The sequence below is a fragment of the Saccopteryx bilineata genome, chromosome 8 (genome assembly GCF_036850765.1).
Source record: "Saccopteryx bilineata isolate mSacBil1 chromosome 8, mSacBil1_pri_phased_curated, whole genome shotgun sequence".
Classification (NCBI taxonomy): domain Eukaryota; kingdom Metazoa; phylum Chordata; class Mammalia; order Chiroptera; family Emballonuridae; genus Saccopteryx; species Saccopteryx bilineata.
In genome coordinates, this window is record NC_089497.1 from 1,034,092 (window position 1) to 1,060,982 (window position 26,891).

The following is a 26,891-nucleotide window of genomic DNA, read 5'->3' on the forward strand; positions in this document are numbered from 1 at the left end:
TACAGCTCTCCTTGGCCCGGTCCCAGAGCTGCTCCCCTCCACAGGGCGGTGGGGGCTGTGCAGAGTACCCAGACTGAGCAGATATAGACCAAAAAAAAAAAAGACTATTGACTTGAAATGCACACTTTGTACAAAACCTAACTCAAAATGATAATGAGAGGCCCTGACAGGTTGGCTCAATGGATAGAGCATCAGCCCGGTGTATGGATGTCATGGGTTCAATTCCTGGTCAAGGCACACAGGAGAAGCAAACCTCTGCCTCTCCCCCTCCTTTTTCCCCTCCTGTAGCTATGGCTCAATTAGTTCAAATGCATCAGCCCATGCACTAAGGATGGCTCTGTGGAGCCTCTGCCTCAGGCACTAAAAATAGCTCCGTTGATTAAAGCATCGCCTCCTAATGGGCATGCCAGGTGGATCCCCATTGGGGTGATCCACCGCTCTGGAAACCAGTTTAGTGTTTCCTCTCAAATACAAATTTCACTGGGACGACTGCTTTTTTTGTTTGCTTTTTAATCTGGCAGTCGTGTTCCTGGGAAATTTCTCAAGGTCAGAGCAGACAATTGTCATTTATTTCATTCTCTCATTCACTTCCTGAGTGCTTACTACGTGCCAGACCCTGCTCTAGGTACTGGGGGACGCAGCCATGAGCTCGGGCTGTCCCTCATAGTGCTGACATTGTTGTGGGAAAACACAGGCCATAAACACATAAAGACCCATGTAACTAAGATCATTTTATATGACGATAAGCATCGCATAGAAAATAAAGCTGGGTATGATATACAGAGAGAGATGACATGGACATATGGGATGAGAGTCAGGGAGGGCCTTTATCATGCAAAGATTTGTGGGAAGAGCCTTTCTGACAGAGGAAACAGCATGTGCAAAGGTCCTGAGGCAGGAACAAGCTTGGTGGACTCCAGCAGAGGGGTGGCTATAGACAAGGTTACAAGTACCCTGTGTACTAAGTACCCCATGTCTTCTCCTGATACACGTGTCAGACCAGACCTGGAAGACCCTTCTGAGACCATGAGACCATAGGGCCCCTCCATGGAAGAAATCAAGGCCATGGAGTGATGAGGTTTTCCCAGGGCTGCCCCCTGATCCAAGTCTCGTAAGTCCTGGCTAGAGGCCTTTCCTCCTGAGAAGGTGAAAACACACATCCGGGGCAGGAATGGAGGGCACTGTGGCCTGAGGACACCTCCTCAGAGCACGGCTGGGTCAGCCAGACTCAGGCCAGGCAGGGCCTGGCTTTCTGGGGCCCTTGAGTACCACCATGGACCACTCTACTCTATCTGGTCAAATATGCAAGTGGCCCTCAGGACACTGGAGAGAAGCATAGCTGAGCCAGCCTTATCTGGGCCCCACCCCAGCAACCTGGCCGGGTCCCTGCTGTCCCGACTCACAGGCCTGCCTGCGGCCAGGGTAGGGTGGGACTCCAGCTCCCAGGAGCACCCAGACCAGACGGGCAGGGCAGGAAGGGACAAGACCGGCACCCTCTGTGAGCAAGAGGCTGGGCAGGGACTGGGAGGTGACTTTGGCTCAGGTGGAATTCCATCCCCCTGAGCTCACCTCCCTGGGAGCAAGCCCAGCATTCCAGCAGGGGCGGCCCTCTCCCAGCTGGGCCCCCGTCCCCTGGCTGCCTCTCCTGAGCTCAGTCACCACACTCCCAGGAAGGGATGTGAAGGGCCCTGCCCTCCTCTGAGGCCCCCAGAGCGCCCAACACACTTAACTCTCTGGGTAAGGCGAGGCCTCCACAACACACTGTCCCCCACTGGCCCTCGGGCACCCAGCACAGTGGCCATACTGCCTGGACACACATCCCAGTGGACAGGAGCAGGGACAGCCACTTAGCCTGGGGAGACTAAGGCTAAGTGTGTGTCACTTCCATGTCTCATCCCTACTCGGACCTCAGTTTCCCCATCTGTCAACTCAGACTATGATACGTGGAGCATCCCCTCCCTTCCCAACCATGTTTTCTGAGGACATCCCTCTGTTACCTCCTCTTTTCTCACTTGGAGAACTCCTACTCACCCTTCAAAGCCCTTCTAATGGTCCCTTCTTCTTCCCTCATCTACAGACTTCTGCCCCAAGAGCATTCCCTCCCCCAGGCTCCCTCTGAGCCCTCGCTGAGTGGCGCTTCCCCCTGCGGTGTGAGCCCCAAGTTACGATTCTCACTCCTCTTTGACTCTGACTCAACTGCGTACACCGAGGGCAAGAATTGCGGTCCACTCCTTCCCTCGCTGCCCGGGGGACGGGAAGGAAACTGTCCAAAGCCAGGCAGATCCAACTGTCCCAACATCTCCACCTGGGCTTCGACGCCTCTGATCCTCCCAACCAAACACCCTGTGACTCCAAGCCCCACCGGTGAGGGAGTCTACGTCCCCCAGCAGAGCAGTCTATGATTGTGATGGCCCTAATCAAGTACCCATGGGGAAAGACCCTCATTTCTGTCTCTTCAGGGAGTCATGGTGACTCGTGGACCCTGCAGACCACCCCACAGCACGAGACAGACCATGAGGGAGAGAGAGGCTGGCCCTCCCCACGAGGCTCCCTTGCCCCGCCCGGCCCTGCGGCCCACAGCCCACAGGCCAGCACCTGGTTCTGCCCACCCGGGCAGACCTGGGAGAGCAGGACGCCCCCACCTGCCAGGTGAGCTGGGGGGCTGCCCCACGCCTCCCCTCCATACGTGCCCCCCCTCCCCGATGCCCCGGCCGCTCCTCCTCCCGCACCAGCTGCCAACAAGCCCAGAGCCCGCGGTCAGGTTCGGTCTTGTCCCTCAGCAGCAGCAGCAGCAGCAGCAGCCAGAGAGCCAGCGATAAACACATCTGTGAGCCTTTCCAAGAGGCTCCGCCAGGAGTGGCTGCGGAACGGCCCTGTTCTCCTGTCGCTCCCCGCCTCCACGGGCTGTGCGGGGCGTGGGGCCCCTGGGAGCCTGCGCTGGGGGCGGTTCTGGGCTGGGGCCCCATGCCTTTGCATAAATGACATGGCGCAGGGTTCTGGGCAGCTCCTGAGTGGGCCCTCCCCTGGCCTGGCCAGTGCCTGGGATCTCAAACAAATTGAAGGACATGGTACCATTTAACAGGTGGGGAAACTGAGGCCCCGATGAGGGATGGGGCTCAGAACTGATACACACTAAGACTAGACAGCCGTCCCTGCCCCTGACCACTTGGATGTGTGCCCGGATGCTCAGGGTGCCCTGACGCAGAGACAGCTGGTCAGAAAGACCACCCTCCCGCTGTGATCTGGCTGAGCAGTGTGGCCACTGCCCTGGGGGACTGGGGACCAGTGGAGGCTGTCACTGGGCCTCCGTTTGCCCCCGCACCATGAAAGCTGGTCAGGCCCATGTACATTGGGGCGTCCCCAGTTCCGCCGCTGGGTCCTGGAAAACACGGAGCTTCCTGCTGCTCCGGGAAGCCGTCCACGAGGGCCTGCACGGACACACAGACCAGAGCGGAGCCAGGCTGGTCTCCCTGGGCTGGGAGCGCTCGGCCTGCGCTCCGCTCCATCCACACCCGTTCCTGACCCAGCCCAGGGCCCCCTCTGCCTTCCTGCAGTCAGTGCCTATGACTTCCGCCCTGCCCTGCCCTGCCAAGGGCCATCAGTGGTTCCCTGGTGGCCATGAGGCATCCTGCCATTCACTCTGTGCATACTGCGGAGACATGGCTGGGGGGGGGGGGGTGTCTCACGCCCTGGCCTGACAGGGGACCTTGCAGGCTCTCTGGCTGCTGTCTACCCTAGCAGGGACCCACAGACCAGCCAGTCCAGGCCTCTGAACTTGCCCCAGGTCCCCACTTCTGGGCCTTTGGTCACTCCCTCTGCAGACCAGACCTCAGCCGGCTTCACCTCTCTCCCTGCCTAGCCAAACTCCGCTCACCCTTGGGGGATCTACCTCCTCCAAAAGCCCCTTGTGATAGCTGACAGCTTCCAGCATCTGTACCACCCTGGAGCGGCCTGGAGTGGTCACCACAGCCCACACTCCCGGAGCTGTGTGGCTTAGAACACCCTCTCCCACTTGAACCTTTCTCCCTCCCCACCGCCCCAGCTAGAAACTCTTGTCTTTAATTCTAATTCTCATGGCGGCCTGACCAGGTAGCCATGCATGAGGACAGAGGCTGAAAGAGGGAAGCAGCTGGTCTTCCTTTTTTCTGCCCCCAGGGAGTGAGAACTTCAAGGGCAGGAGGGAGCCTGTGACCAGTGCCCTAGGGTGTGCTCTGACCACAGAAACAAGGAGGAGTATCTGGGCAGCCTGGAGGGGTGTGCTGGCCCTGGGGTGAGGGGGGTTAGGTCCCAGCCACAGGACTGAACAGGTAGGGCCAGGCAGGGCACTGTCCCGAGGCAAGCCAGGTGAGCGGTTCTGCTGGTGTGACTCACTGAGGACAACAGGACGCTCTTACACACAGGACGTGGCCAAAGGCTGCAGAAGGGGAGGGAGGGGTCCCTGAGGGATGAAGGGAGGGAGGGAGGAGTCCCTGAGGGATGAAGGGAGGGCCAGCTTGGCCCCTCTCACTCAGCTGTAAGCAGGGGACCCTGCTCCCCTCCAAGGTGTGCAGACTACCCCCCCACACACTGCTTACCAGACAGACTCCCTCCTGCATGACACACATTTGCACAACTTGCAATTACAAGCACCTGTGCTGAGAACCAACCAAGTGCCAGGCCCTGAGCTACGTGCTCCGCTGCCTGGTCTCCTTCCCTCCTCGCCCCGCAGCCCCGAGGACACTCCCGCCAGCTCTGCCTCCTCCCAGGAAAGATGTGATGTGACGGAGCTCTGGTCTGAGAGCAGGCAGCCCTCTGCCAACCGTGCCACAGCCATGGGAGTGTGCAGAGAGTGCTGGCCCTGGCCCTGGCTGGTGGCTCAGCGGATAGACTACTGGCCCGGCGTGCAGACGTCCTGGGTTCAAGCCCCGGTCGGGGCACGCAGGAGAAGCGCCCATCTGCTTCTCTTCCCTTCCCTTCCCCTCCCCCTTCTCTCTTTCTTCCCCTCCCGCAGCCAGTGGCTTGACTGGCTTAAGCATCGGCCCCAGACGTGTTGCCAGGTGGATCCTGGTCGGGGAGCATGCGGGACTTTGTCTCTGTCTCACCTCCTCTCACTTAACCAACAAACAAACACGGGCATTGCTATCGACTACGGGACCCTCCAGGCTACTCAGCCACGCTGTGTCTCGAACCCGCGTGTGTGGCCACCAGTGGCACAGCACAAGTCCCGTCACCATCACCGCAGTGGTCTGTCACCCGCCAGGCAGCACTGAGCCCTCCTTCCCGTCAGTCCGCCCAGCGCACAGACGCTTCTCCACCCCTGCAGCTGAGCTCTCCTGCTCAGCGCCTCCTGGCCCGGGGCCCCCAGGGTGGGTTCTGAGCACCTCCCCTTTGGGGGCACCCAGGGTGAGGCCAGGGCATGGCCGGAGCCAGGCAGCACTGACTCGGGGACCCCGAGATGCCCGGCCAAACTGCCTCTGCCCAGACGCTTCCCGGAACAACGAGCTTCCTCCTCTCCTGGTGACGCACTCCGCATCTCATGGCTGTGGCTTGTCCCCACGCTGCAGGACCTCCCTCTGTGACAACCTCACCCCGTGGCCCTCGTGTGGTGGTCCGGGCCTGCAGATCCTTCCAGTCCTTTGCATTAGGACAGCCTGCTTCTCACGGAGTGGAAGGGGGTGCAAGCCCACTCTATCCCAGCCGCGTCCACGAGAGATATCCCGGGACATCCCCAGCTCTCCTCCCAGCTGAGCTCAGGATCCAGGAGGACCTGAGGTGACAGAAAGGGAACGGTCACCGGGAGTCCCCCCTACTCTGAGCTCCAGATTTTGGCTGAGGTGATCAAGGACACGAGCGCAGCCCTGCCGCACGGTGACGGCTGGGTGGCGGCTCCTGCTGGACTCTCCACAACCCCTCCGGGGAGGCCGTGGACCCAACGGCCTCCCTCTGCCCGTCCTGCTGAGCTCCGTCCACTGGGTTGGGACAGAGATCCCGTTACTGACCTCTAGCAAGTGACGGGCTTCACGCCACATCCCCAACCCCGACGGCTGAGTCAGGCCCGGGGCCGAGCTCTGTGACTCAGGACCGACCCCACGCCTGCACTGAGCCCCCCTGCAGGCGCCGCCCGCCCGGCCCTGCCGCCTACCTTCCGGCCGGCCTCGTTATTGTGCAAGTTCATGAGCGTCCTGGCGTTCTGCTTGATCTCCCGGGCGTCCACGAAGACCTTGGCGAAGCCGATGCCGTAGCGGATGTCGGCCGAGCAGCCGCCCCACTTCCAGCCCTCGTCCCGCTGGTACTGGCCCTGCTTCTCCTTGTCGCAGCCGCAGTCGCTCAGGTTGCCCTGGGTGCAGGCGGCCGTGATGGCGTGCGCGACGCCCGCGGCGATGATGGCGTAGGTGAAGGCCGCCTCCCGGCTCCCTGCGGCAGAAGGAAGAGCGGGAAAGACGGGGTCAGTACAGGCGTGGGGGGGGGCCTAGACGAGAAGGCAGGCCGAGCTCTCCATGCTGGCTCCACGGAGGCCGCCGGAATGCCCATGCCTTCCCGCCAGGAACGTGTCCCCCAGGACGGTGACCGCCGAGCCCCGACCCCCCATCACGTCAGAGGTACACCCCCATTCAACCCTCGCTCGGTCCTCGCTGTGTCCCTTAGGGAGCTGGCCGGGCAGCAGAGGAGAAAGACACGTGGGCTGGTTGCCCGCCCTTCTGTGGCTGACCACCCGATGCCCACCATGCTCACACCAACCGCAGACGGCGCAGGCGCACACGGCCCTCACACCAACCGCACAGACAGCCCTCTCACCGGCCGCGCAGACAGCGCGGGCGCACACGGCCCTCACACCGGCCACGCAGACAGCGCAGGCGCACACGGCCCTCACACCAACCGCGAAGATGGCGCAGGCGCACACGGCCCTCACACCAACCGCGAAGATGGCGCAGGCGCACACGGCCCTCACACCAACCGCGAAGATGGCGCAGGTGCACAAAGCCCTCACACCGACGCAGACCACGCAGGAAGGTGCAGACACACACGGCCCTCACACCGACCGCACAGACGGTGCAGGCGCACACGGCCCTCACACCGACCGCACAGACGGCGCAGGCGCACACGGCCCTCACACAGGTGGCGCACACGGCGCAGGCGCACAAGGCTCTCACATCGGCCGTGCACACGGCACAAGTGCACACGGCCCTCACACCGGCCGCATGGACGGCGCAGGTGCACGAGGCTCACAGCGTTTTCTCAACAGCGTGCACAGGCTCTGCGGCCAGCGGCCCTGCCGCCCGGTGCTGGGGCTCCCAGTGGGGGTGGACGCGGCCCGAGTGCCCAGGGTGCAGGCTCTGCGGCCACCTGTACTCCCGGTCTCCCGGAATCTCCGTGTCTACACCTGCAAAAACGGGTTCGCGGGCAGCAGCCGTGAACCGAGGCACTCGTGCCGGGGGGGACCCTTGGCAAGTTCGCTCTCGGAGCCCGGATGGGGTGCGGTTCGGGGAAAGCAGCCTCCTGGAAGAGGCCCCCGAGCCCAGAGCGGCAGAGGCAGCCGCGCCGACGGGGCACGACGGGGTGGGGAGACGGATGTCGGGCTGCTGGGTGAAGGCGGCGGCTCAGGCGGAGGCGGAGGAGGTGGAGAAGGGGTCCTCCGGGGCTCTGAGCCCGGGTCACTCTGACCCACACGCAGACACGCCCTTCCCCACCCACGTGGCCTCCCGCGCCGGGGCCGCTGAGACACTCCGGTACCCCCGCCTCCCGTCACCCCGCCCTGCAGACGGAGGCCCGGTCAGGGCTGGACTGGAGGGTCTCGGGGTGCCAGGGCCCCCCTGGTCTGACAGACCCGCCCCGGCCCCTGTCAAAACAGGGGCTCACGTTCCAGCTCCACCGCACGCCGACCGGCTCCGGGCTCCGCACACCGGATCACACCCGCGTCGCACATTGTGCCTAACACGCACCTAACGGGGCCCGGGACAGAGCCCCCTGGACGGGGCGGCCACAGCGCGGTGGACCGGTGCCCGCGACCTGCGGGGCCTGGCTGGGCTCACAGGAAGGCGCGGGCACCGGTGGGCCCACGGGTGGGAGACAGAACTCATCAGTGTGCGGAGTCCGGAGCCCGTCGGCGTGGGGCGGAGCTGGAACGTGAGCAGGTAGGAAGGAACAGAGGGTCCATCTCCTGCAGCTGGGCTCTGTGAAGAAGGAATCTGAATTTTGGGGGGAAAAGCACTAAACAGACTCCCTGAAGAGGGCAGACTGGACACATCCGCCGTGGACAACGCTGGACAACACGCTGGGGGTTCTGACATGGCTAGAACAGGAGGAGGGCACCAGAATGTCCTGGGGTCTGTCCCCTGGTTCCTGTCTCTGCACAGATCTAAGGGTTAAGTTTATTCCCCTGCGTGTTCCCAGGACCCTCAAGCCCGGGGAGAAGATGGATCCAGCCCAGGGGTCCCTGAGGGGAAACAAAGATAAAACCCCTGGGCATCATCTGAGGACCACAGTGTCCACCTGACAGGGAAGAACATACTTAAAGGGGACGGTCAGTGGAGAGATGAGACCCTCTTGGACGTCAGAGAAAAAGAAAGGAATCGTCAGTTGGAAAGTACAAAGGACGCAGGGTGGATCCTGGGAAGCCCCTGCTCCGTCACCTCCCGTGCTGTGTGACCTGGGCCGAGTCCCTAACCTCTCTGTGTTCCAGTGTCTACTACAACATAGGGATGTTAGCCACCCACCCATTTAGGGCTCAAAAAAAATGTTAACAAAAGTAAAGGCCACCCGACTGGTGGGCTGCAGAGCTGTGCGGCAGGCCTGGCTCTGGACCAAGAGCTGTCCCCAGGGGTGAAACCACTCCAAGAAAGGAGATGGGGTCCCCTTAGACCAAGAGTGGAGGAGGCAAGTTAAAGGGGACAGGGCCTGACTGGTCTTCTGAGACCTGCCTTTCTCCCAGGCTCCGTGTGTGCCGGGCACCACCAAGTGGTGGCCAGTCCCTGGGGTCTCTTGAGCCCCCGTGCCTAGGCAGGTGATGGACAACGAACTAAACACAAGGACAAAGGCTCAGTTCCCACACAAGATCCCCGTCGGACCCTCTGAGTCCAAGGTGGACTTCCAGACCAGAGGGACGTCCATGCCATCACGGGCGGCCTAGCGGGCCCTCACTCAGCACCTCCCCCTCCCCCCGGGAAGTGCAGGCGGTGCCCTGCGTCTGAGGGACGTTGAGGTGCGGTCATTCTCGGCTTTGCAGCTCCCAGGGTCTGGCTGCTTAAGTCTTACGATGCTCCCGGACGCGAAAGGCTCACCGCCATGGACCTTCACATCGGCCTTGCCCACCAACATGAGGCTGGCACTGCCCAGCCGCACCTCCCTCCTTCCAACCTGGACCACAGAGGAAAGGGCCCTGGGCGTCAGGCTGGCTGCGGGGCTAAGGGCAGGTCTGTTGAACCTCTTCTGGCCTCTGCTGCTGACTTACTCTGTGAAACGGGGATGATAACAGCACCTGAACACCGCCGGACACGGTGTGGGCTGGGTCACAGACACGGGGGCCCGCGCTGAGCATGGTGCCAGGCACCTCGTCAGCATTCAGTCAACACCAGCCATTGCTCTCGTCCCTGCTGTGACCGCTGTGTCCCGTCTTGCCACCACCGGGCTCCGTGACACCCAGCAGGACAAGACGGCCTCACGCAGAGGCGCATGTCTGAGGCGGACCCAATGTCTGTGTGGCCACCCAAACGGATTCACAAGGGAACAGGGACCGCGGCCGGCCGGCCGGCTCCCGCTGTTTACAAGCCCCTTCCCTGTGATGCATGAGGGTTGAGCGAGTGAGCAAACTGACCTGAACCCCAATGTCAACCCTGCCAGACGGAGCACGTCCCCTAACCCCTCCGAGCCTCCCTTTCCGTGTCGGTGACTAGCCATGGCGCTGTGGGAGGCAGCGGGTGTCACCTGTCCACACCCAGCGCTTCAACCAGCAGCAGTGAGGACAGGAATGGTTGTCACGGGGGAGGAGACCGCAGGCGCTGTTGGGAGCAGCAGGGAGAGCCTCCCCCCTACCACCACCAGCTACAGCTTCCCCAGGAGACCTTCCTTCTCTTTCAGACTCAGGTGTTTATGCTGTTCCTCCTACCACACCTGCCACCCCCATCGTCCCTCGATACAATCTCCTTGAAGATGGCCACTTTGGGCCATCACACGTTTCCCTGCTGTGTCCTCGGGGCCCGACAAGTAGCAGTGGGCACTCAGCAAATATTGGTCAAGTGATAAATGAATAAAAGCTCCAAATGGTGGCCACCAGCCACGTGACCTTGATCCACGTGGGTGCTCTGGAAAGTACGCTCACCTGTTCCTAAGGAGAACCGCCTCACGGAGGTTCTGGAGGCTGACTCAGGGCGGTGAGGAACTCCAGCCCCGTCCAGCGTGACCTCCCCCAGGGTGTCCGTGCAGTTACCCACGGGCTCAGGGTTTGCTTTGGTTTGGGGTGGGGGTGGGGGAGAAGCGTGGAAAAAAAGCAACACTGGTTGAACAGCCACTGTGGACCTGACTCACATTTGGCTCTCCCTGTGGGACTGTTTTGCAACAGTCCCATTGACAAGAGACACTATTTCTCCACCATTGTGCAGGTGAGGAAACTGTGACTCACTGAGACACCCCCCACACCCCCACCTAGAAACCAGCCGGAACTGGGAATCTAGGCTCAAGTCGGCAGTGGCCTTCCTCAGTTCCTGCCTGCCTCCTGGCTGCGTCCGAAGGCTGACCGTTCCTTTGGCCGAAGGCACCGACTCTTATCAAAATGCCTCTATTTCCGTGAAGAGCCGCCACTCAGTTGTTATTACTTAAAGGCTTATTAATAAATAATTTATAAGACCACTATCAGCTCAGATGGGCTAAGCTTGCTAAGCCAAGAATAGGGTTTGCTGGAGGTATAAAAGGTAGAAAGAGATCCCAGAATCTTAAGATCTCGGACTCAGGGTGAGAGGTCACCTTGGACTCCAGCCATCCATGCCTTCTTGGCCACCCACTCCAGGGGACTAACAAATCCGTGTGTTATCAGTGGGGAAACTGAGGCTCAGAGAGGTGCCCAGCTCAGGCGGAGTCAAGATGAAAACCTAGAGGTCAGATGCTGTCTCTAACAAGTCCAGAGGACCCCCCCCATCTCAGACCTTGGCTGTGCCCAGTGCATGGAGGAGGACCACTCTCTTAGCCTGGGGGTGCTCCCCTAGTTGGGCGACTCTCTGAATGCCTCCTCATTTGTCTCTCACAGGAAATCTGTAAGGGTGCTTCACAGACGTCTGTTTTATCGCCGCAGAAATGGAGGGAGACTATATACCGCGTGTGGCACATGGTTCATGGCCAGCACAGCAAAGTGATAAAACTGCTTCCTTTCAGCCAGGCTCTGTCCTGAGCACCCAAGACAGATCAGCTCCCTTATTCTGGCAACAAGCCTATGAGCTGGGGCTGCTCTTGTCTCCATTTTGCAGATGCAGAAGCCGAGGCCCAATGCAGTGGTATAACTCGCCAAGGGTCCTAACCCGGTCGGCCCAGCTCCAGCCTCTGAGCTACCATCCACCCCAAGGGCACAAGGCCCACGCCAGTCCTGCGGACCGCAGCCCAGACTCCTCCCTGGGTCTGTCACCTGGGCAGGGAAAGCGGCAGACACCGGGCTTGGCCATCGCTGACCATGCACCCCCCCCCCGGGAACTGACCCCTCCCCTCGGCCCTGACATCCACCTGGGCCTCCTGCCCTCACGCAGAGGAAGAACCCCCACCAAAGCTGGCCTTCCCCTTGGTCTCCTGGGCGGAGCCGTGGGCCCCGTTCCTTCACACCACAGATATTTCTTAAGCGCCTGCTAGGTGCTGAGCATGGCGCTGGGGTCTGGGGAAACCAACAGGAGGGATCTAGATGGTCAGCCTCGACTCTGAGGGGACGGGAAGGGAGGTCAGGTCACTGAGCAGCAGCGAGGACTGTGGGGAGGGGAGAGCAGGACGGTGTCCGAGCAGGGGGCGTCTGGCGGGGTTACTTTGGAGCGTGGAAGAGCCAGCTACAAGGCTCTCTGTGGGGGGAGAGGGGCTCCAGGCACAGGGGCCATCAGTGTGCTGGCCCTGATGTGGGGCTGCCCATGGTGGGAGCAGGTGAGCTAGGGGCCGTGGGGGTCGCTGAAGCTACAGAGAGGACAGTGGCAGGCCCTGCTGGCCCGACCACCCTGCCCTGGGTAGAGACCCTGATATCCCTGGAACCAGAAAAAGAGACTCCCAGAGCCACAGACATGAAGCCCAGTTTCTTCCTGCAATGACAGGTTCAAGGAGGTCAGGAGACTTGTCCGAAATCTCCAGTGACTCGACGAGACCTGGGGGGGGGGCGTGGGGCGGGGGTGAGCCAGGGTCTCCTGGCTCCCCGTGTGGAATCCCACCCTCACCCCCACCACATCACATCCTCCTGAACCCTCAACCCAGTCATATCTCCAAGCCCAATGTCCACCCAGGAGCCCAGGGACGTCCGCTCAGAACACGAATAAAACGGAGTTTCTCAGTCCCTCCTCCCTGCTCCTCATTCCGCCGACTGGCCCTGAGCAAGGACCCAGCTTGCCCATCTGCGAAAGGGGGCCACGAGGAGGACCCCACCATGTTGCCCCCGAAGGTTCAGTGAACACCCCTCCGACATGCACGCGAACAGCCCGGGCCTCGCTGGAGGTGCCCAGGGGACAGGCTGGTGGCGTTATCACCAAAACGAGCACGGGGAGCCGGCTGACGCCCTCCCCACATTCCAGCTCCATAACAATCCTGGCGGGCAGAGAGGAAACACGCTGGTGTCCAGGCCTGCCCGAAAGATTCCACTGCTCCGCCCTGCGCGGCCCCTGTACACGGCTCGCACCGGAATATATTATCTGGGTGTATTTACGGTATCTTACTGGAAACCACAAAGTGCATTGTATTTTTTCTTTTTTTCTCTCTCTCTCTTTCTATTTAAAGCTGATGGGGTCAGAGCGTGAGCAATCTGCCGTGACACAGGCCGAAACAGAGGATGATTTGGAAAACAGACAGATGGAAAAAAGATTGCTTTTGCCAGCCCTGGAGGATGACAGTTCATAGCCCTCCTGGGGCTCGGAGAGCCACCTCTGGCTGGCTCCAGCCACGGCCACCAGCCTGCCCCTCGGGGAACACCCAGGACGACCGGGGGACCTGAGTCTGACTGAGGTGAGGGGCCCACAGAGGTGGAACCTGGGGGCCGAGGGGCAGGTGCAGGCCACCCGCCTCCACCCTTCTTTCCCGCCTGGGTTCTATCCAAGGGTCTCTCGTTCCACCAAGCAAGACAGAGGGAGTGCTGCTGAGCCCCCGTGCCATCCGGGGTCAACACCTGCTCCCTTCCCGCCCCCACGCCTTGGCAGACTGTGCTCCGTCAGCATAGAAACGCCCTCCCTCTCCCACCTGCCCCGTGACGGGCAGGGCATCCCAGTGGTCTCAAAGCGGGGGCCCCGGAGACGTAACCCCGGGTTCACTCATGTACCCACTGCACTTCCCCGTGGCAGGGCCTTGAGTCAATGAGCTGACCTCCTGGGCCTCAGTTTCCCCATTTTGTAGAATGGGAATAAGAAAACACCTGCTTCCTAAGGTTGTTCGGAGCAAATAAAGCAAAGCACACAATCGGCCCGCAGGACGGCTGGGAGGGTTAGTAAGCAATAGCTCTCATTAGACACACTGCTGCTGAACCACACCCATCAGACGCTGCTGGGAGGTCCCTACGCTGAGGGGCTGTCTGGACCGTCCCTCCCTCTGCTCATGGTCCAGCACCTAAGCCATCCTCAGTTTGTGTGGAATTGAACACGCAGTCTCTTCCCAGTACGTTGTGACAACCTGGATTTATTTATTTGCAAAGCCTGGATGGTTGAACAAATGAATGGCTGTGTGTGTAAAAAAGTGTGTGTGTGTGTGTGTTTGTGTGCGTGTGTGTGTAACGAGAACGTCATCACCAAAGGCTCATCTCAAAAGTACTATCAGGAGAACTAAAACCCAGGATGATCCGAGTCTTGCCAAAAAAAAAAAAAAAATGCAAATGAGAGAAGATGCCTTTGTTAGCTGGCTCTGGACAAGAATAGGCAGAGGAGGGTCTCTGCTCCGGGAAGAGGGCGCATTGTGAGGAAAGGGCAAAGGAGAGTGGGGCTGGCCCGCCCCTGCTGCTTCTGTCTCCCGCCCAGGTCTCCCGCCCAGGCAGGGGGACGGGGCTTCAAACCCACCCCTCCAAGCACACCGGCTCAGTCCACCAGACGCCCACCCCCTCCACCCTCACAGCCCAGAGCGGGTCAAAGGGCGGGTCTGTGCCAGGCATGCGGATTCCCAGACGAGGGACCCTCGCAGGCCCAGCCAGTCACCCCCCCCCCCCGGGGAGAGAGAGGGGACCTGCTGAAGTGACCGCGGGAGAGGACACCGGGTGACATGTGTATCAGGAGCAGGAGCCCAGAAACACACCGGGAGTCTCCTGGTCTGCAGAGGTGGGTAGTCTCTAGGGCCTGAGTCCTGGGTCATGGGAGCCCATCCCTGGAAAAATCTGGCAGGGAAGGGCCAAACAGGAGGTCATGAGTATTTGCAAAAGAATGCAGCTATGCCCAGGAGGGCACATCCGGAAGTCACCCCGTCTCTGTGGACAGTCATGCTGGGGTCACAGCAGATGCCTCCCTGTGCTAAGAATCTGATTATCTCCCAGCACCCTGGCTCTCGCCCTCCGAGACAGGAGAGAGAAACCCTCCGTGCGGGTCCCCTCCCAGGCAACCTCTGGTCTTGACCGTGACACCCTGTGGATGGACTGTCCCCACCTCTCTCCAGTCTCCTCTGCCTTCCCCTCCCCCATCCTGCCGGCCAGGGTGCCCATTACTCTGGGGCCCCAGCTCCTGGCTGGAAGCTTTTCCTTGGCTGCCCCTCCCCGGCCACCCCCGGCCACTCCTGGGTTGTGGGCCAGCCCATTCGGGTGACCCTGCAGGCAGCTAGCTGTCCGGGCCCCCACACCTGCCCACCGGCCCGCTCACCCAGGGCCCTCTCCTCTCCCTACCAGGTCCCAGGGCGCATGTCAGCCCTGGCCTTGTTGTCCGCCCAGCCAGTCCGGGAGCGCCGGAGGGCTGGGCCTGTGCTGACCCGCACCAGCGGCTCACACTCAGAAGATTCTAGCTACTGTCTGCGGGACAGAGACCTAATGAAACGGGTGGACACATGGGGCAGGCAGGATGGGGGCCATGATGTATGATCCCATTAGTTTACTGACTTCAAGAAAATGCACCCAGGGGAAAATAAGTTAAAATACTGTGTGTGTGTGTGTGTGTGCGCGCGCGCGCGCGCTGCCGCTATGGAAAAGAGTATGGAGGCATCTCAGAAACAAAAAAGAAAGAAAAATAAACAACCTATGTTCTAGCAATATAATATACGTGTGTGTGTATGTGTGTGTGTGTGTGTGTGTGTGTGTGTGTGTATATATGAAGAAAATGAAATCACCATCTGGAAGAAATATCTGCACTCCAATGTTGGTTGCAGAATTATTTACAATAGCCAAGATGTGGAAGCAGCCCAGGTGTCTACTGAAGAACGAATGGATAAAGAAGTGTTGGTCCTATACAATGGAATACTACTCAGCCATAAAAACAACAACATGAAAACTCGCCACTTGCAGCAAGACAGGTGGGCCCCGAGGACCTACGCTCAGCGAGCTAAGTCTGACAGAAGGACAAACACTGCATGATCCCACAGAGAGCTGGACTCACTCAGAAAAGCTCTCCATACACTTCGGATGTGTGCTCTGCAGTCTCCAGGGTGTATACACACAATACAAGGTCTTAGTGTACTTGTCTAGAAAGCCGGGTATTCTGCGTTCCGTGGTGGACTTAAGGGACTTCCAAGGGTCACTTGATGAGAATGACAGGTCACCACCACGTCAGTGTCGGCAGCTAGGATGGGGCCTCCGCTGTGCCTTTGCAGAGAGAGGTCGGGTTTAGGTGGGGTGAGTGAGCACCCCACTTTGGTGGATTCCTGGTTAGTGGAAAACCCACACCATGAGCATGACCAACCCATGAGGGGCTCTGGAGCCGTGTGTCCTAACGTGGACGCCACTGGCGTGTCACTGAGTCCACAGTCAGAGAAGGGTGGACCCTCCGGGGGAAGCCTGCTCGCGCAGCCTGCTCGTCTGCGGGACTCTCGGAACCTTCAGCGTGCAGGCGGGGACTCGGGCTCTCGTGAGCAGCCTGCTCGTCTGCGGGTCTCTCGGAACCTTCAGTGTGCAGGCGGGGACTCGGGCTCTCGTGAGCAGCCTGCTCGTCTGCAGGACTCTTGGAACCTTCAGTGTGCAGGCGGGGACTCGGGCTCTCGTGAGCAGCCTGCTCGTCTGCAGGACTCTTGGAACCTTCAGTGTGCAGGCGGGGACTCGGGCTCTCGTGAGCAGCCTGCTCGTCTGCGGGTCTCTCGGAACCTTCAGCGTGCAGGTGGGGACTCGGGCTCTCGTGAGCAGCCTGCTCGTCTGCGGGTCTCTCGGAACCTTCAGCGTGCAGGCGGGGACTCGGGCTCTCGTGAGCAGCCTGCTCGTCTGCGGGACTCTCGGAACCTTCAGCGTGCAGGTGGGGACTCGGGCTCTCGTGAGCAGCCTGCTCGTCTGCGGGACTCTCGGAACCTTCAGCGTGCAGGTGGGGACTCGGGCTCTCGTGAGCAGCCTGCTCGTCTGTGGCCATGCTCTCCCGTGCCAGGCACTGCGTCGGGGGACTTTCTCCCTCACAGAGCTGCTTTCTGGCCCAAGAGACAGATGACAACCAGCTATGATTCACGGTGCACATGCTGTGTGCTGGGCACAGCTCTGAGTGCCTTCCGGGCGTAAGTGACCCCCTCTTCCCCCACCAATGAGACAGGGACCATTATCACTACCACGTGGTCTAGGTCCTTGGCTGGGAAAAGGACCGAGCAGGTGGCTGTGGGGCTGAGCCACCACCACAACGTGCTGCAGAATGAGCAAAGAAATCAAGAACCTGCCCTGAAGTCGTCAAGCCACACGAAGGAAGGACGGCCAGGTGAGGGTGGACAGTGATGGCCAGGTGAGGAGTGGATAGTGATGGCCAGTCGCACCGCACAGGAGACCCGTGGAGGCTGCCCTTGGGGCGGGGTGCCTGTCAGCCCAGGATGGAGGCGCAGAAGAGCGGCCAGTCAGAGGGACGCTCAGGACAGAGGCCCTGAGGTGGGAGGACTGTCGTACGCTCCGGGGTCGGAAGAAGGCCGGTGGGGCTGGGATGCAGGTGGGGCTGGGCTGCAGGTGGGGCTGGGCTGCAGGTGGGGCTGGGATGCAGGTGGGCTGGGATGCAGGTCACTGAGGGCTGTGAGGGACCAGGGGGGCTGTCAGTATTTATTCCCAGAACAACAGGAAACCATGGTGGGGTTTTACACAGGTTTGGGTTTTTGTTTTTGTTTTTGGAAAGGGGGGGATGGTTCCGTGATCACAGAACACGGGAAGACGCTGTGTGAATGGCTGTGTGGGTTGGGGAGGTGAGGGTATATTAGGGGGCTGACGTGGTTCTCCAGGCAACAACTCTCTAAATATGGAGGTTAGAACGAGGAGGCGGTGGAGGGGGTGGTGAGAAGCAGACAGACTGGTCGAGTCCAAAGTGTGAGCTCACTCTTTTTGTTAGTGACAGAACCAACGGCTCCTCCCATCCCACTCCACACCTTCCCCTCCTATGGCACCAAGAATCAAATCTAGAGTGGGCATCCCTACCTAGGACGGGCAAGCAGACCTCCCAGGGGGCAGAAGGACTTCCTCCGAGGGCTCTGACCCAGCAGATGCCAGGGTCTTACACCCTGTGGGGGGGGGGGGCTGCCCTCCCCCCGCCCCAGGCAAGGTGGGTGGGCCTGGGACTCTCCATCCACAGATGCCCAGACTGAGAGCACAGAGGAGAGGTCCTTGCAAGGCAGGGGCGGGGCTGGGGTGGGAACCTGGCTGTGTGTGTGTGACGTTGAGGCCAGGGCTCATTCAGCTGACCCCACTGCCCGGCAACAGGACACGGTTCTCAAGTTCACAGCAGCCTCGGGACTCTCAGCCCCGGCAGGCTCCTCACACAAACAGGAGACTCTCTTGGCAACAGGGACCCGCTCTCATCGGTCCCAGCCCTGCCACAAAACAGCCAGGAGACTCGGGTCAGCCCCCACCTCACTGCAGGCCCGAGAGGAGGGCCTCCCTCCCCGAGTGGGGGAGCCCACGTGGGGTGACATGTGAGGAAGGGTGTCCCAGCTCCTGGCCCCCACCGGCCCTCAGGGAAAACATCACAGACAAGTGAGGCAAGCCCCCTACGGAGACGGCGGGCCCAGCCCCCGCACTGCTCCCTGCACCAGGAAACCACCATGATGGGAAACCCCAGGGCAGGGGTGGGAGAGAACACACAACCCCGTGGAGACATCATGGGCGACACACATGAACAGGCAACTCACAGAAGAGCAAACACTCTCGACCAGGAAACACTGGACGCAGTTTCAACAGCTTCCCTTCTCAGGGAAGTGCCAATCAAGGTGATCGTGAGGCAGCACCTCACACGCATTTCCCCCCACCCCGGCAGCGATGAGGAAGTCTGGGTGCCCCCCCCCCAGTGCTGGTGACCCCGAGGAGCCACCTGCTTGGTGGCCGGGAGTGGCACCTGGCACAATCACCACGGACATCAGGTTGACATTCACACCTGGGACCAGCAGCTCCCTTCCCCTGTGTCTCCCCAAGAGAAATGCGGGCGCACGGGCACCAGGAGTAGTGCCCAGGAGCCCAGTTCTGGCACTGCTGGCAACGCTGATGCTGAGAGGCACCCCACCTGCCCCGCAGCCCGAAGCACAGGGGTGGGTGCAGACTGGGGTCCCCTCCCACCAGCCAAGACGAATGGACAGCAGCTCAGGCAGACAGGGGAGTGTTGTTACCAGCGAGCGCAGAGGTCGACGCCCAAAGCCTGCCGCGCAGCGCAATGCTTTTCTTCACAACATTCAACGCAAATAAAACCAAACGATGGACACCTGGGGAAGAGACCAGCGTGATCAATCGGGCATAAACGCGCGAGAAACGGCAAACCAAGATTCAGGACAGGAAGTGCGGCCTGGGGGGGGGTGCATGTCGGATGCTCCCCGGAAGTGAGAGCAGCATGCCGTCCTTGTTCTAGTTGTTGTGTTGAGTGGCAGCTTCGAGAGTGGGGGGTAGGGGGGAGTCCTCGTATTATTTAAGAAAAGAAAATGCCTGGACATGGGTAGAATGTCTTCATAAGTCCCTCCTCCCCCCCAGGGTCACGCTGGGTAGCAGCTGATAAGCTTGATGTGGGCCACACACCATGTCCCAATAACCCCTGGCATCTCAAAACCCTTGAAGGGCCTACCTGTCCTCTCACCTGAGGCTCCTGAGACACGCCGCTTCCGGAGACTGCGGACCCCCGTCCACCCTTCCCGTAACAACAACCCAACGTCCCTACATTTATAGCGCTGTTCCCGCCTCCTGACCCAGTCCCTGACCAATGACCTTCTTCCCCCTCCTCAGGCCCCACCTCCACCGTCCAGTCCACTCCTCCCCCCGCGGAGTGGCACCTCTGAGCTCCACCCCACAACCACGAGGGCGCCACGTGCCTTCTCCCCGGAAGCACAGAGCTCCACGTGCGCATTCTTACCCACGGCATTGCGCCCCCGCCCCCACTCCTCCGCCCCTGGGTAACTCAGAATGGGGCTGTATCGGGCGGTACGGCCTTTAAAAAGGGGGATGAAGTTAAAGTGAGACCATCAGGGTGACCCTCATCCAGTCCGACGGGTGTCCTTATAAGGCGATTAGGACACACGGAGACATCTAGGGCCGGTGTGCACGCGCACACGCCGGCGCGCAGAGAACAGACTTTGTGAGGACACGGCCAGCCGAGGGGAAAGGCCGCAGAGGAAACCCGGCCTGCCAGCACCTTGATCTTGGACTTCCAGCCTCCAGTCCGGGGAGAGAACCAACATCCGTGTTGAAGGCCCGGCGACCTGGGCTCCTTCGTGGCAGGAGCCCCCGCTGACCAACAGACTCACAAGCCACCACAATCCCAGGCCTGGTCAAGGAAAGCACTGTTGCCCTTGGCCACGGTGAGACACACAGCCGAAAGTCAAGCCCGGTCAGCCGACCCAACCAGAGTGAACCACTGGACTTCCGCATGTGCTGCCAGGGTGGGGGTCCGACCTTGGTGCCCTCTTCTCCGCTCCTCTACCACCGCCTTGGAAGTGCAACTCTTAACTAAGTGGCTCTTCTGTCATCTGTCTCCTTCCTGCCTGGCAGCTTACTTCCAAAGCAGACATCCAAGGCTATCACCCACGGCCACTGCCACCTTCTGCCTAGAGAACCGTGCCAGATGCCCACCTCCCACCTCTGCCCTTCTGCAGTCCGAGCTGTTCCCAGCAGCCAGAGCAGTGCTGCTGGGTGTAAAGGTGGATCCTCTCACCCCCTCGCTGCGCATTCACCAGAGGGAAAGTCCCGATCGCTGCCCTGGCCTGAGGGACGTGGCACTGTCCAGCTCCTGGCTCCCTCTCTGACCTCCGATCTGTCCTCTTTCTTTCCCCTCATTCACTGTACTCCAGCTAAACCAGCCTCCTCGCTGTTTCTCAAGCATGCTTCTGCCTCAGGGCCTTTGCACCTGCCATTCCCTTTGCCTGACACACTCTTCCTCCAACATGCCTGAGGCTCCCCTCACTCATGAGTGCAGAGGCCTCCCCCGACCACACGGGATGGAGGAACAGCCTCCAGCCACAGAGGGTGAGTGCCCGAATGAATCCATGAGCAACAATGAACAAATAAATTCTCTACCACCTTTTAATTCCAGAATTCCTATGAGATTGAGTCATATGATGTTGCCGTCTTGTGGGCCCCAAACCCTCGAACAATGGCCATTTCACACACGGCGACTTACTTCAGTCGTCACGCCCGTGCTCAGAATGCTCCCCTCGCTCCCGCCGTCTAGAAATGCACAGACGGACCGCAAGCTTCCGGGTGGGCGCTGGCTTCCATTCTCTTTCCAGCCCAGGCGGGGCTGCCCCTGGGTTTTCTTGGACCCTTCTCTGTGCTTGAGCTGCTGAAGGCCACCTCCGCCTACCCCAGCCCGCCTCTTGAGGAATGCCCCTGGTCTCAGGCCTCTGCTCCTCTCCAGGGCGAACTGGCGGCATGCACTGGCCCTAGTTCCCCGCCTCAGCCTGCAGTGGGCCCCTCGGTTCTGCAACTCTGGCCACCTGCAGCTGGGGGACCAGCTGTAAAAGGGCAGGGACTTCCCACCCCACAGCTTTCGCGCGCCCCAGCAGGCACTACTGGCCACCGGTGGGCCCGCTATGCCACCACCACACGCTGTGCCGGGATCCACCCGGTCCTGGCAGACTCTGCCTCTCACTTGTGTTGACCATGGGCAGGTCCGTTCTGAGCCTCAGTTTCCTTCTAACTGAAATAACCCCAGAGCCCAGACCTGGGTCCCGGAAACAGGGGCCAGGGACGTGAGCAAGATGCAGAGGACAAAACCACAGGTGAGGACAAGGGGAGGCTCACAAGAAAGACGGGATCTTCAGTGACCCAAACTGGAGTCTCGGGGTTGATGCCATTTCTGGGCATGAGCGGGGGCAGTCCCTTCCCTCTCTCTGGGCCGTGGTTCTCCGCCTAAGAAGGGAGCCCTGGCGTCGGAAAGAGGGGACAAAGCACCTGGAGCCGGGCAAACTCCTACACCACAGAGATGCTGGAGAGGGAGCGCGCGCGCACGTGTGTGTGTGTGTGTGTGTGTGTGTGTGTGTGTGTGTGTGTAGAGAGGGCCCCCGCCAGCCTCACCCCGAACCTGGGGTCCGGCCCTGCAGTCCCTTCAGGTGTGAGTCAGGAGGCTACAGACGGTGGTGACAATATGAGACCTTCTGCAGGACCGAGATGTCGCCGTTCCTCCTCGCAAGAGGAAGGGAAAGGAAACACCCAGCCGTGAACCTGGCGGGTGCCTGCCTTCCCCGCGGGCGAGGGAGAGATGCAGACAGCACCAAGCGTTCGGCTGGTGGGATCGGGCTTCGCGGCTAAAAGGGACTCGAGACAGGGGATGAGGGGAGGCTCTGTGAGGCCGGGACAGACAGAGGACGGGCTCAGGAGTGTGGGGCTCAGGGTCCGAGGCAGCAGGCACTCCCGGGGCTGCATTCCCAAAGCAAGCGGGACCCTGTGGAGTGTGTTTGGGAAACAGGATGAGGCTGGGTGGCCAAGGAGGAAGAGGAAGATGGGGGACAGAAGGGAGCAGAGGTCAGCAGTTGCCATTTCATCCTGATCCCAGAGTTTCACGCAGGCAAACGACACAGTCTGAATGCCATTTACCGAGGGGCACCTGCGGGAGGGTCGGGGGCCAGCAGGATGGCGGGGGAGGCGGGGACCTGGGAGCCCAGACACGCATCAGCTGTGTGATCCCAGAGGGAGGAGGGCAGGGCTCAGAGTCGAGGTTGGATTTGGGGTGAATTTTTTCAATAACCGTTGGATTTGTTGACGGCGGGGCTGAGGGAGAGACAGGACCCAGGGGTGCCCGTGGAGCTGTCGAGCTGACCGGGTGAACCACCTCAGCCCAGAGAGACCCAAGGCTAGCCTGATTTTCAGCGACGCCCACCGCTCAGCTCCAGGCAAGCCTACAGAGTGCCCCCCACTGCAGCCCCCAGGTCAGATGCCCAGGAGCAAACACACAACGTGGCCTTCCCCTCGCTGGTCACGGGGCTTTCGCCAACCAAACCCCTTTCCACCAGGTTTTTCTCACAATTAATTTTTAAAACCAAACGTGTGGCCTGACACTGTGTGCATGCGTGTGTGTGTGTGTTATGTGTGTACATGTGTCCAAACAGCACAATTCCCACAAAATAGGGGTTGCAAACTGAGATGCCCCCCAGCGGCCAAGTGAATCACATGAGGGTGGACACCAGGCGGGTAACAGGGAGCGGTGGGGACTGCGGCAAGGTGCGGGCTGCCCAGGCGCCCCCGGCGGAAGCTGTGTGCTCAGCCCGGGCCCATCATAACAACGTGAATGTGTGTGTACACCTATGTTTTTTTTTTCCAAAAGAGGCCAGAAATGGATATCTCTAGGTAAAACGGAGAATGTAAAGTTTGGGGCTTCCATGAAAGAAATAGCGTCAGTGCTGTATCGGCCGTCTGGCCTCTGGACCACTGGTTTTCAGCGTTGACATCCAGAGCTGGGGTGGTCGGGGTTCAACCCTGACAGCCCGTCCTCATGGGGAAATTCGAATTCAAGTCATGGCGCCTTCCAGAGCCCATGGGGGGGGAGGGGAGGAAGGGGTGCATCCCAGCGCGGGGCAGGTGAGGGGTCCCGGAGGGCTCCCGGGAGAGTCCTGACCTCCCCGCGGCCTGCGCGACCCCACCCCGTGAGCGGTGGCTGGGGGGGCACGTACCCACTTTGAGCTCCTTCCCGAAGACGGTGCGCTCCCCCAGGGCCGAGCAGTTCCAGCGGCCGTTGCGGAACTGAAACTGACACTCGTCCAGCCCCATTTGCGAGCCTTCTCCTATGACGATGATGGCGTCGGGCCGGCTCTGGCAGATGGCCCGCTGTCTGGGAGCCAGGCCTGGGATCTTGTTACAGATGATGCTCGCGCCCAGAGCTACCACCGAAGAGAAGCCGCTGGAGCGGGGGACACAGAGAGAGGGAGCGTTAGGCCCGCAAGGTGGAGGGCGCGGCCCGCAGGCCCTCCCCGGGTGTCCGCCCCGGGCACCTCACCCTGCAGACCCCGGCAGGAGTCGCCCAACTGTCCTCGATACTGCACCCCCCAACCACGCCCACTCCTTCACGACTTCCCACAGGTATCTGTGCCTGGGGGGGGGTCGGGGGGTCGATACAATAACCAGGGAGGCTCCACTGCCCTTCTCGATACCACCTACGTCCGACGTAGAGTGAACTAAAGCAAGTTGCCTTTGCCGTGACGGCCGGATTTGACTGAGGTGAAGGTTCAGACCGTGCAAAACGAACCCCAACCTTATTTAGGGATCAACTCTCCCTATGTGGAGAAACGGAGAAGGCGCACAAGGGAGACGGCGAAGTTTCACACAGCCGCTGCCTCTGAATGGGCGATGGGAGCCCGACATTCACCACAAAAACAACTGTCCGTGCATGTTTTATATACTTCATATGTGTGCACGTGTGTGCGTGCGTGTTTTATATACTCTCATGTGTGTGCGTGTGTGCATGTTTTATATACTCTTGAGTGTGCACGCACACGTGTGTGTGCATGTTTTATATACTCTCGAGTGTGCGCACGTGTGTGCGTGTGTGCATGTTTTATATACTCCCGTATGTGTGCATGTGTGCATGTTTTATATACTTCATACGTGTGCATGTGTACATGTTTTATATACTCGAGTGTGTGTGCGCGCACACGTGTGTGCATGTGTGTGCATGCTTTATATACTCTCGTATGTGTACGTGTGTGTTGTGTGCGTGTGTGTACATGTTTTATATACTCTCGTGTGTGTATGCGTGGGTGTGTGTTTTATTACCCCCCCAAAAAAAAACCTTTAAAGAAAATGTGTGATTACCGAAAAAACATTCACAGAGATCACGTGACTAGAAGGTCTAAGTATGTTCTCCCGGCAAGCTGGGCGAGTGCGTGTATCCCCTCACTGGACACGACTGGCCTGGGGGAAGCTTATGGCTATTCCGGTGGGAGTCATTCACTGACCTGATACATATTGGACACCTGCAGTGCCAGGCACCCTGCTGGGGGACACTGTGCCCGCTCCCACAGGAGATACCCAGGGAGACAACGTCCACGTCATAACCGAACCCAGCATCCCATTTTGGACTGCTGGGCACGCTATGCAGACAGTTAAGGAAAGATGCTGGGATGGCAACTGGGGCTGGGTTTGGAAAGGGAGGGCCAGGGGCCACTTTAGCTGGGGTGATCAAGGAGGGCTTCCCTGAGGAGGTGACAGGAAAGCAGAGACCTGACCGGTGGCCATCAGTGGAAAGGTCTGGGGAAGAGTGTTCGGGGAAGAGGGAACAGAAAATGCAAAAGGCCCGGGAAGGGAACAAGCTTGGGGTTTCCAAGGACGAGAAAGACCCCACAAGGGGCAGAGCTTGGGGAAGAGGACAGTCTGGGGACAAGAGGTCACTCAGGGCTAGAATTTTCTCAGGTGCACCAGGAAGCCGTGAAGGGCTGTAAGTGTGACCCCGACAGGACCTCGTCTCTCCAGCCCCCTGGGAGGCCTGGAGGACGCCAGAGCAGGAGCAGGGACAGTGGGCAGGCCAGAGGTGGCGGTGGCTGGGTCTGGTGGCAGTGGGCGTGGGGGGGGTGGCTGCAGAGGGAGCTGTGGACAGATGGACTGATGGATGGGGTGGAGCTGAGGGGAGACATGGGGAAGGCAGAAGGCAAAGACGGGCACCCATGTGACTCGTGGGTACCTGGCCTGGGGGCGGGGCTATTTCATCATCTCAAGATAACTCCCAGCAGGTTCCCATGGTAACCCTGATGGTGCAGGTAAGCCCTTTCTTTATACAAAGATGGTCCATTTATGGGGAGTTTCCCTCTGTATCATCCTCTAGCCGACTTTGAAAGAGCAGCTCTCACCCCGGATGCCTCCCTCTGGTTATAATTCTATAATATATCTATAAAATAGTTACGAATTCTATATCATTAATAAGAGCTTCTAGTTACATTAGGACCACAGCCAGCCCCTGGGCTAGGTGCCTCCCACTGCCCATCCTGGAGCTCGGGCGTGGGAAGCTGTTCAGGAACCGGGCTTTCTGTACCAACAGCGCCGGAGAGCTGCTGATCTTGCTCCTCTCCGGGCACCTAACTGACCACCCCTGTCCTCTCTCCCTCTGCTCCTGCCTCCCACCAGCCTGCTCCCTGCCTCAGGCCCTTGGTCTGTGCTGGTACCTCTCCCTATAAGCTCTCTCCCGCCCTGAGCTTCCCCTGCTTTGGTTTCTTGTCGTCGTGCCTGCGACCTCCCCACCTCACCCCTCCTCACCTTTCCATCACGATCTCTGTTTTGTTTGCCTGTCCGCACTCTTGCTACTCCCTGCCCTTGGACATGTCTTCGTGTGTGCGTTTATTTTTAACTTTGCTCCCTTGTTTTCCTGCCTTTCTCCTTAGACTACGAGCTGTTTGAGGGCAGGAAGGCCATCGGCCGGTTCACTAAATGGCTACTGAATAAGTGGACGATGGGGCTTGAGAACTGTTGCTGAGGGGGAACACCTGCTCCCCAAATACGCACTGAAGGCATCGGGGAACTTTTGCAGCTTCCCTAGGATGGCCAAGGCAGCATGGCCGGTGCTGTCACAAACATTAGCCCGTGTGACCTTTCCAAAGAGCCCCACTGGCCAGGACTCACCCCTCTCTCCCCTTGACCTCTCTGAAAACGGAGGCTCGCAGAGGCTGAGACACAGAAGCTAGCCCATGATGGATTGGAAACGGGAGCCCGGCATCCTAGCCATTAGAACAGAGTCCAACACTGAGTGACAATGTCAGAAGGGCTGGGTAAAGAGGTGTCCTCACAAGATGAAGTGGAGGTTCTGGCTGCAAGTCAGGAGGAGCCTGTGAGCACCCCGCTGACCCCAGGGACATCCCCACACGGGCAGAGCAGCACAATGATAGATGAGGGTCAGAAATTCATAAGAACAATGGTCCAGCAGCAACGAGGTCAGAGCGAGGGTGCCATCCAAGTTTCTGTCATGGACTAGCTGTGTGACCTCGGGCAAGTGACACCCCCCTCTCTGCTTCCCTGGCTAAAATGAGGGTATTAATCATCAGTCCTCACCTCAGAGGATTGTTTTGTTTTTTTTTAAGTAAATATGTTAAAACAAGGATAGTGCTTAGAAGTTGCTCTTTTATTATGATTATTATTGGATCTGATTGTCACAAGAGGCTAGTGCTTCAGTCACTTGAACTACTTAGATAAAATAAAGAACGCACCCGTGCCTGCCATCAGTCCTGAGCAGGAA

The 26,891-nt window shown here is 59.8% G+C and overlaps 1 protein-coding gene across 1 annotated transcript in view; it reads right to left on the reverse strand.

Annotated features, from left to right (window-relative positions):
• The window catches only part of WNT7A (Wnt family member 7A), a 57,360-nt gene that overhangs the window by 28,491 nt on the left and 1,978 nt on the right, over positions 1–26,891 (reverse strand). The window contains exons 2-3 of the mRNA XM_066241222.1: positions 23,347–23,573; positions 6,122–6,393 (exon numbers count right to left, since the gene is read on the reverse strand). Coding sequence (XP_066097319.1) covers positions 6,122–6,393; positions 23,347–23,573 — 499 coding nt within the window. The remainder of the gene's footprint in view (positions 1–6,121; positions 6,394–23,346; positions 23,574–26,891) is intronic.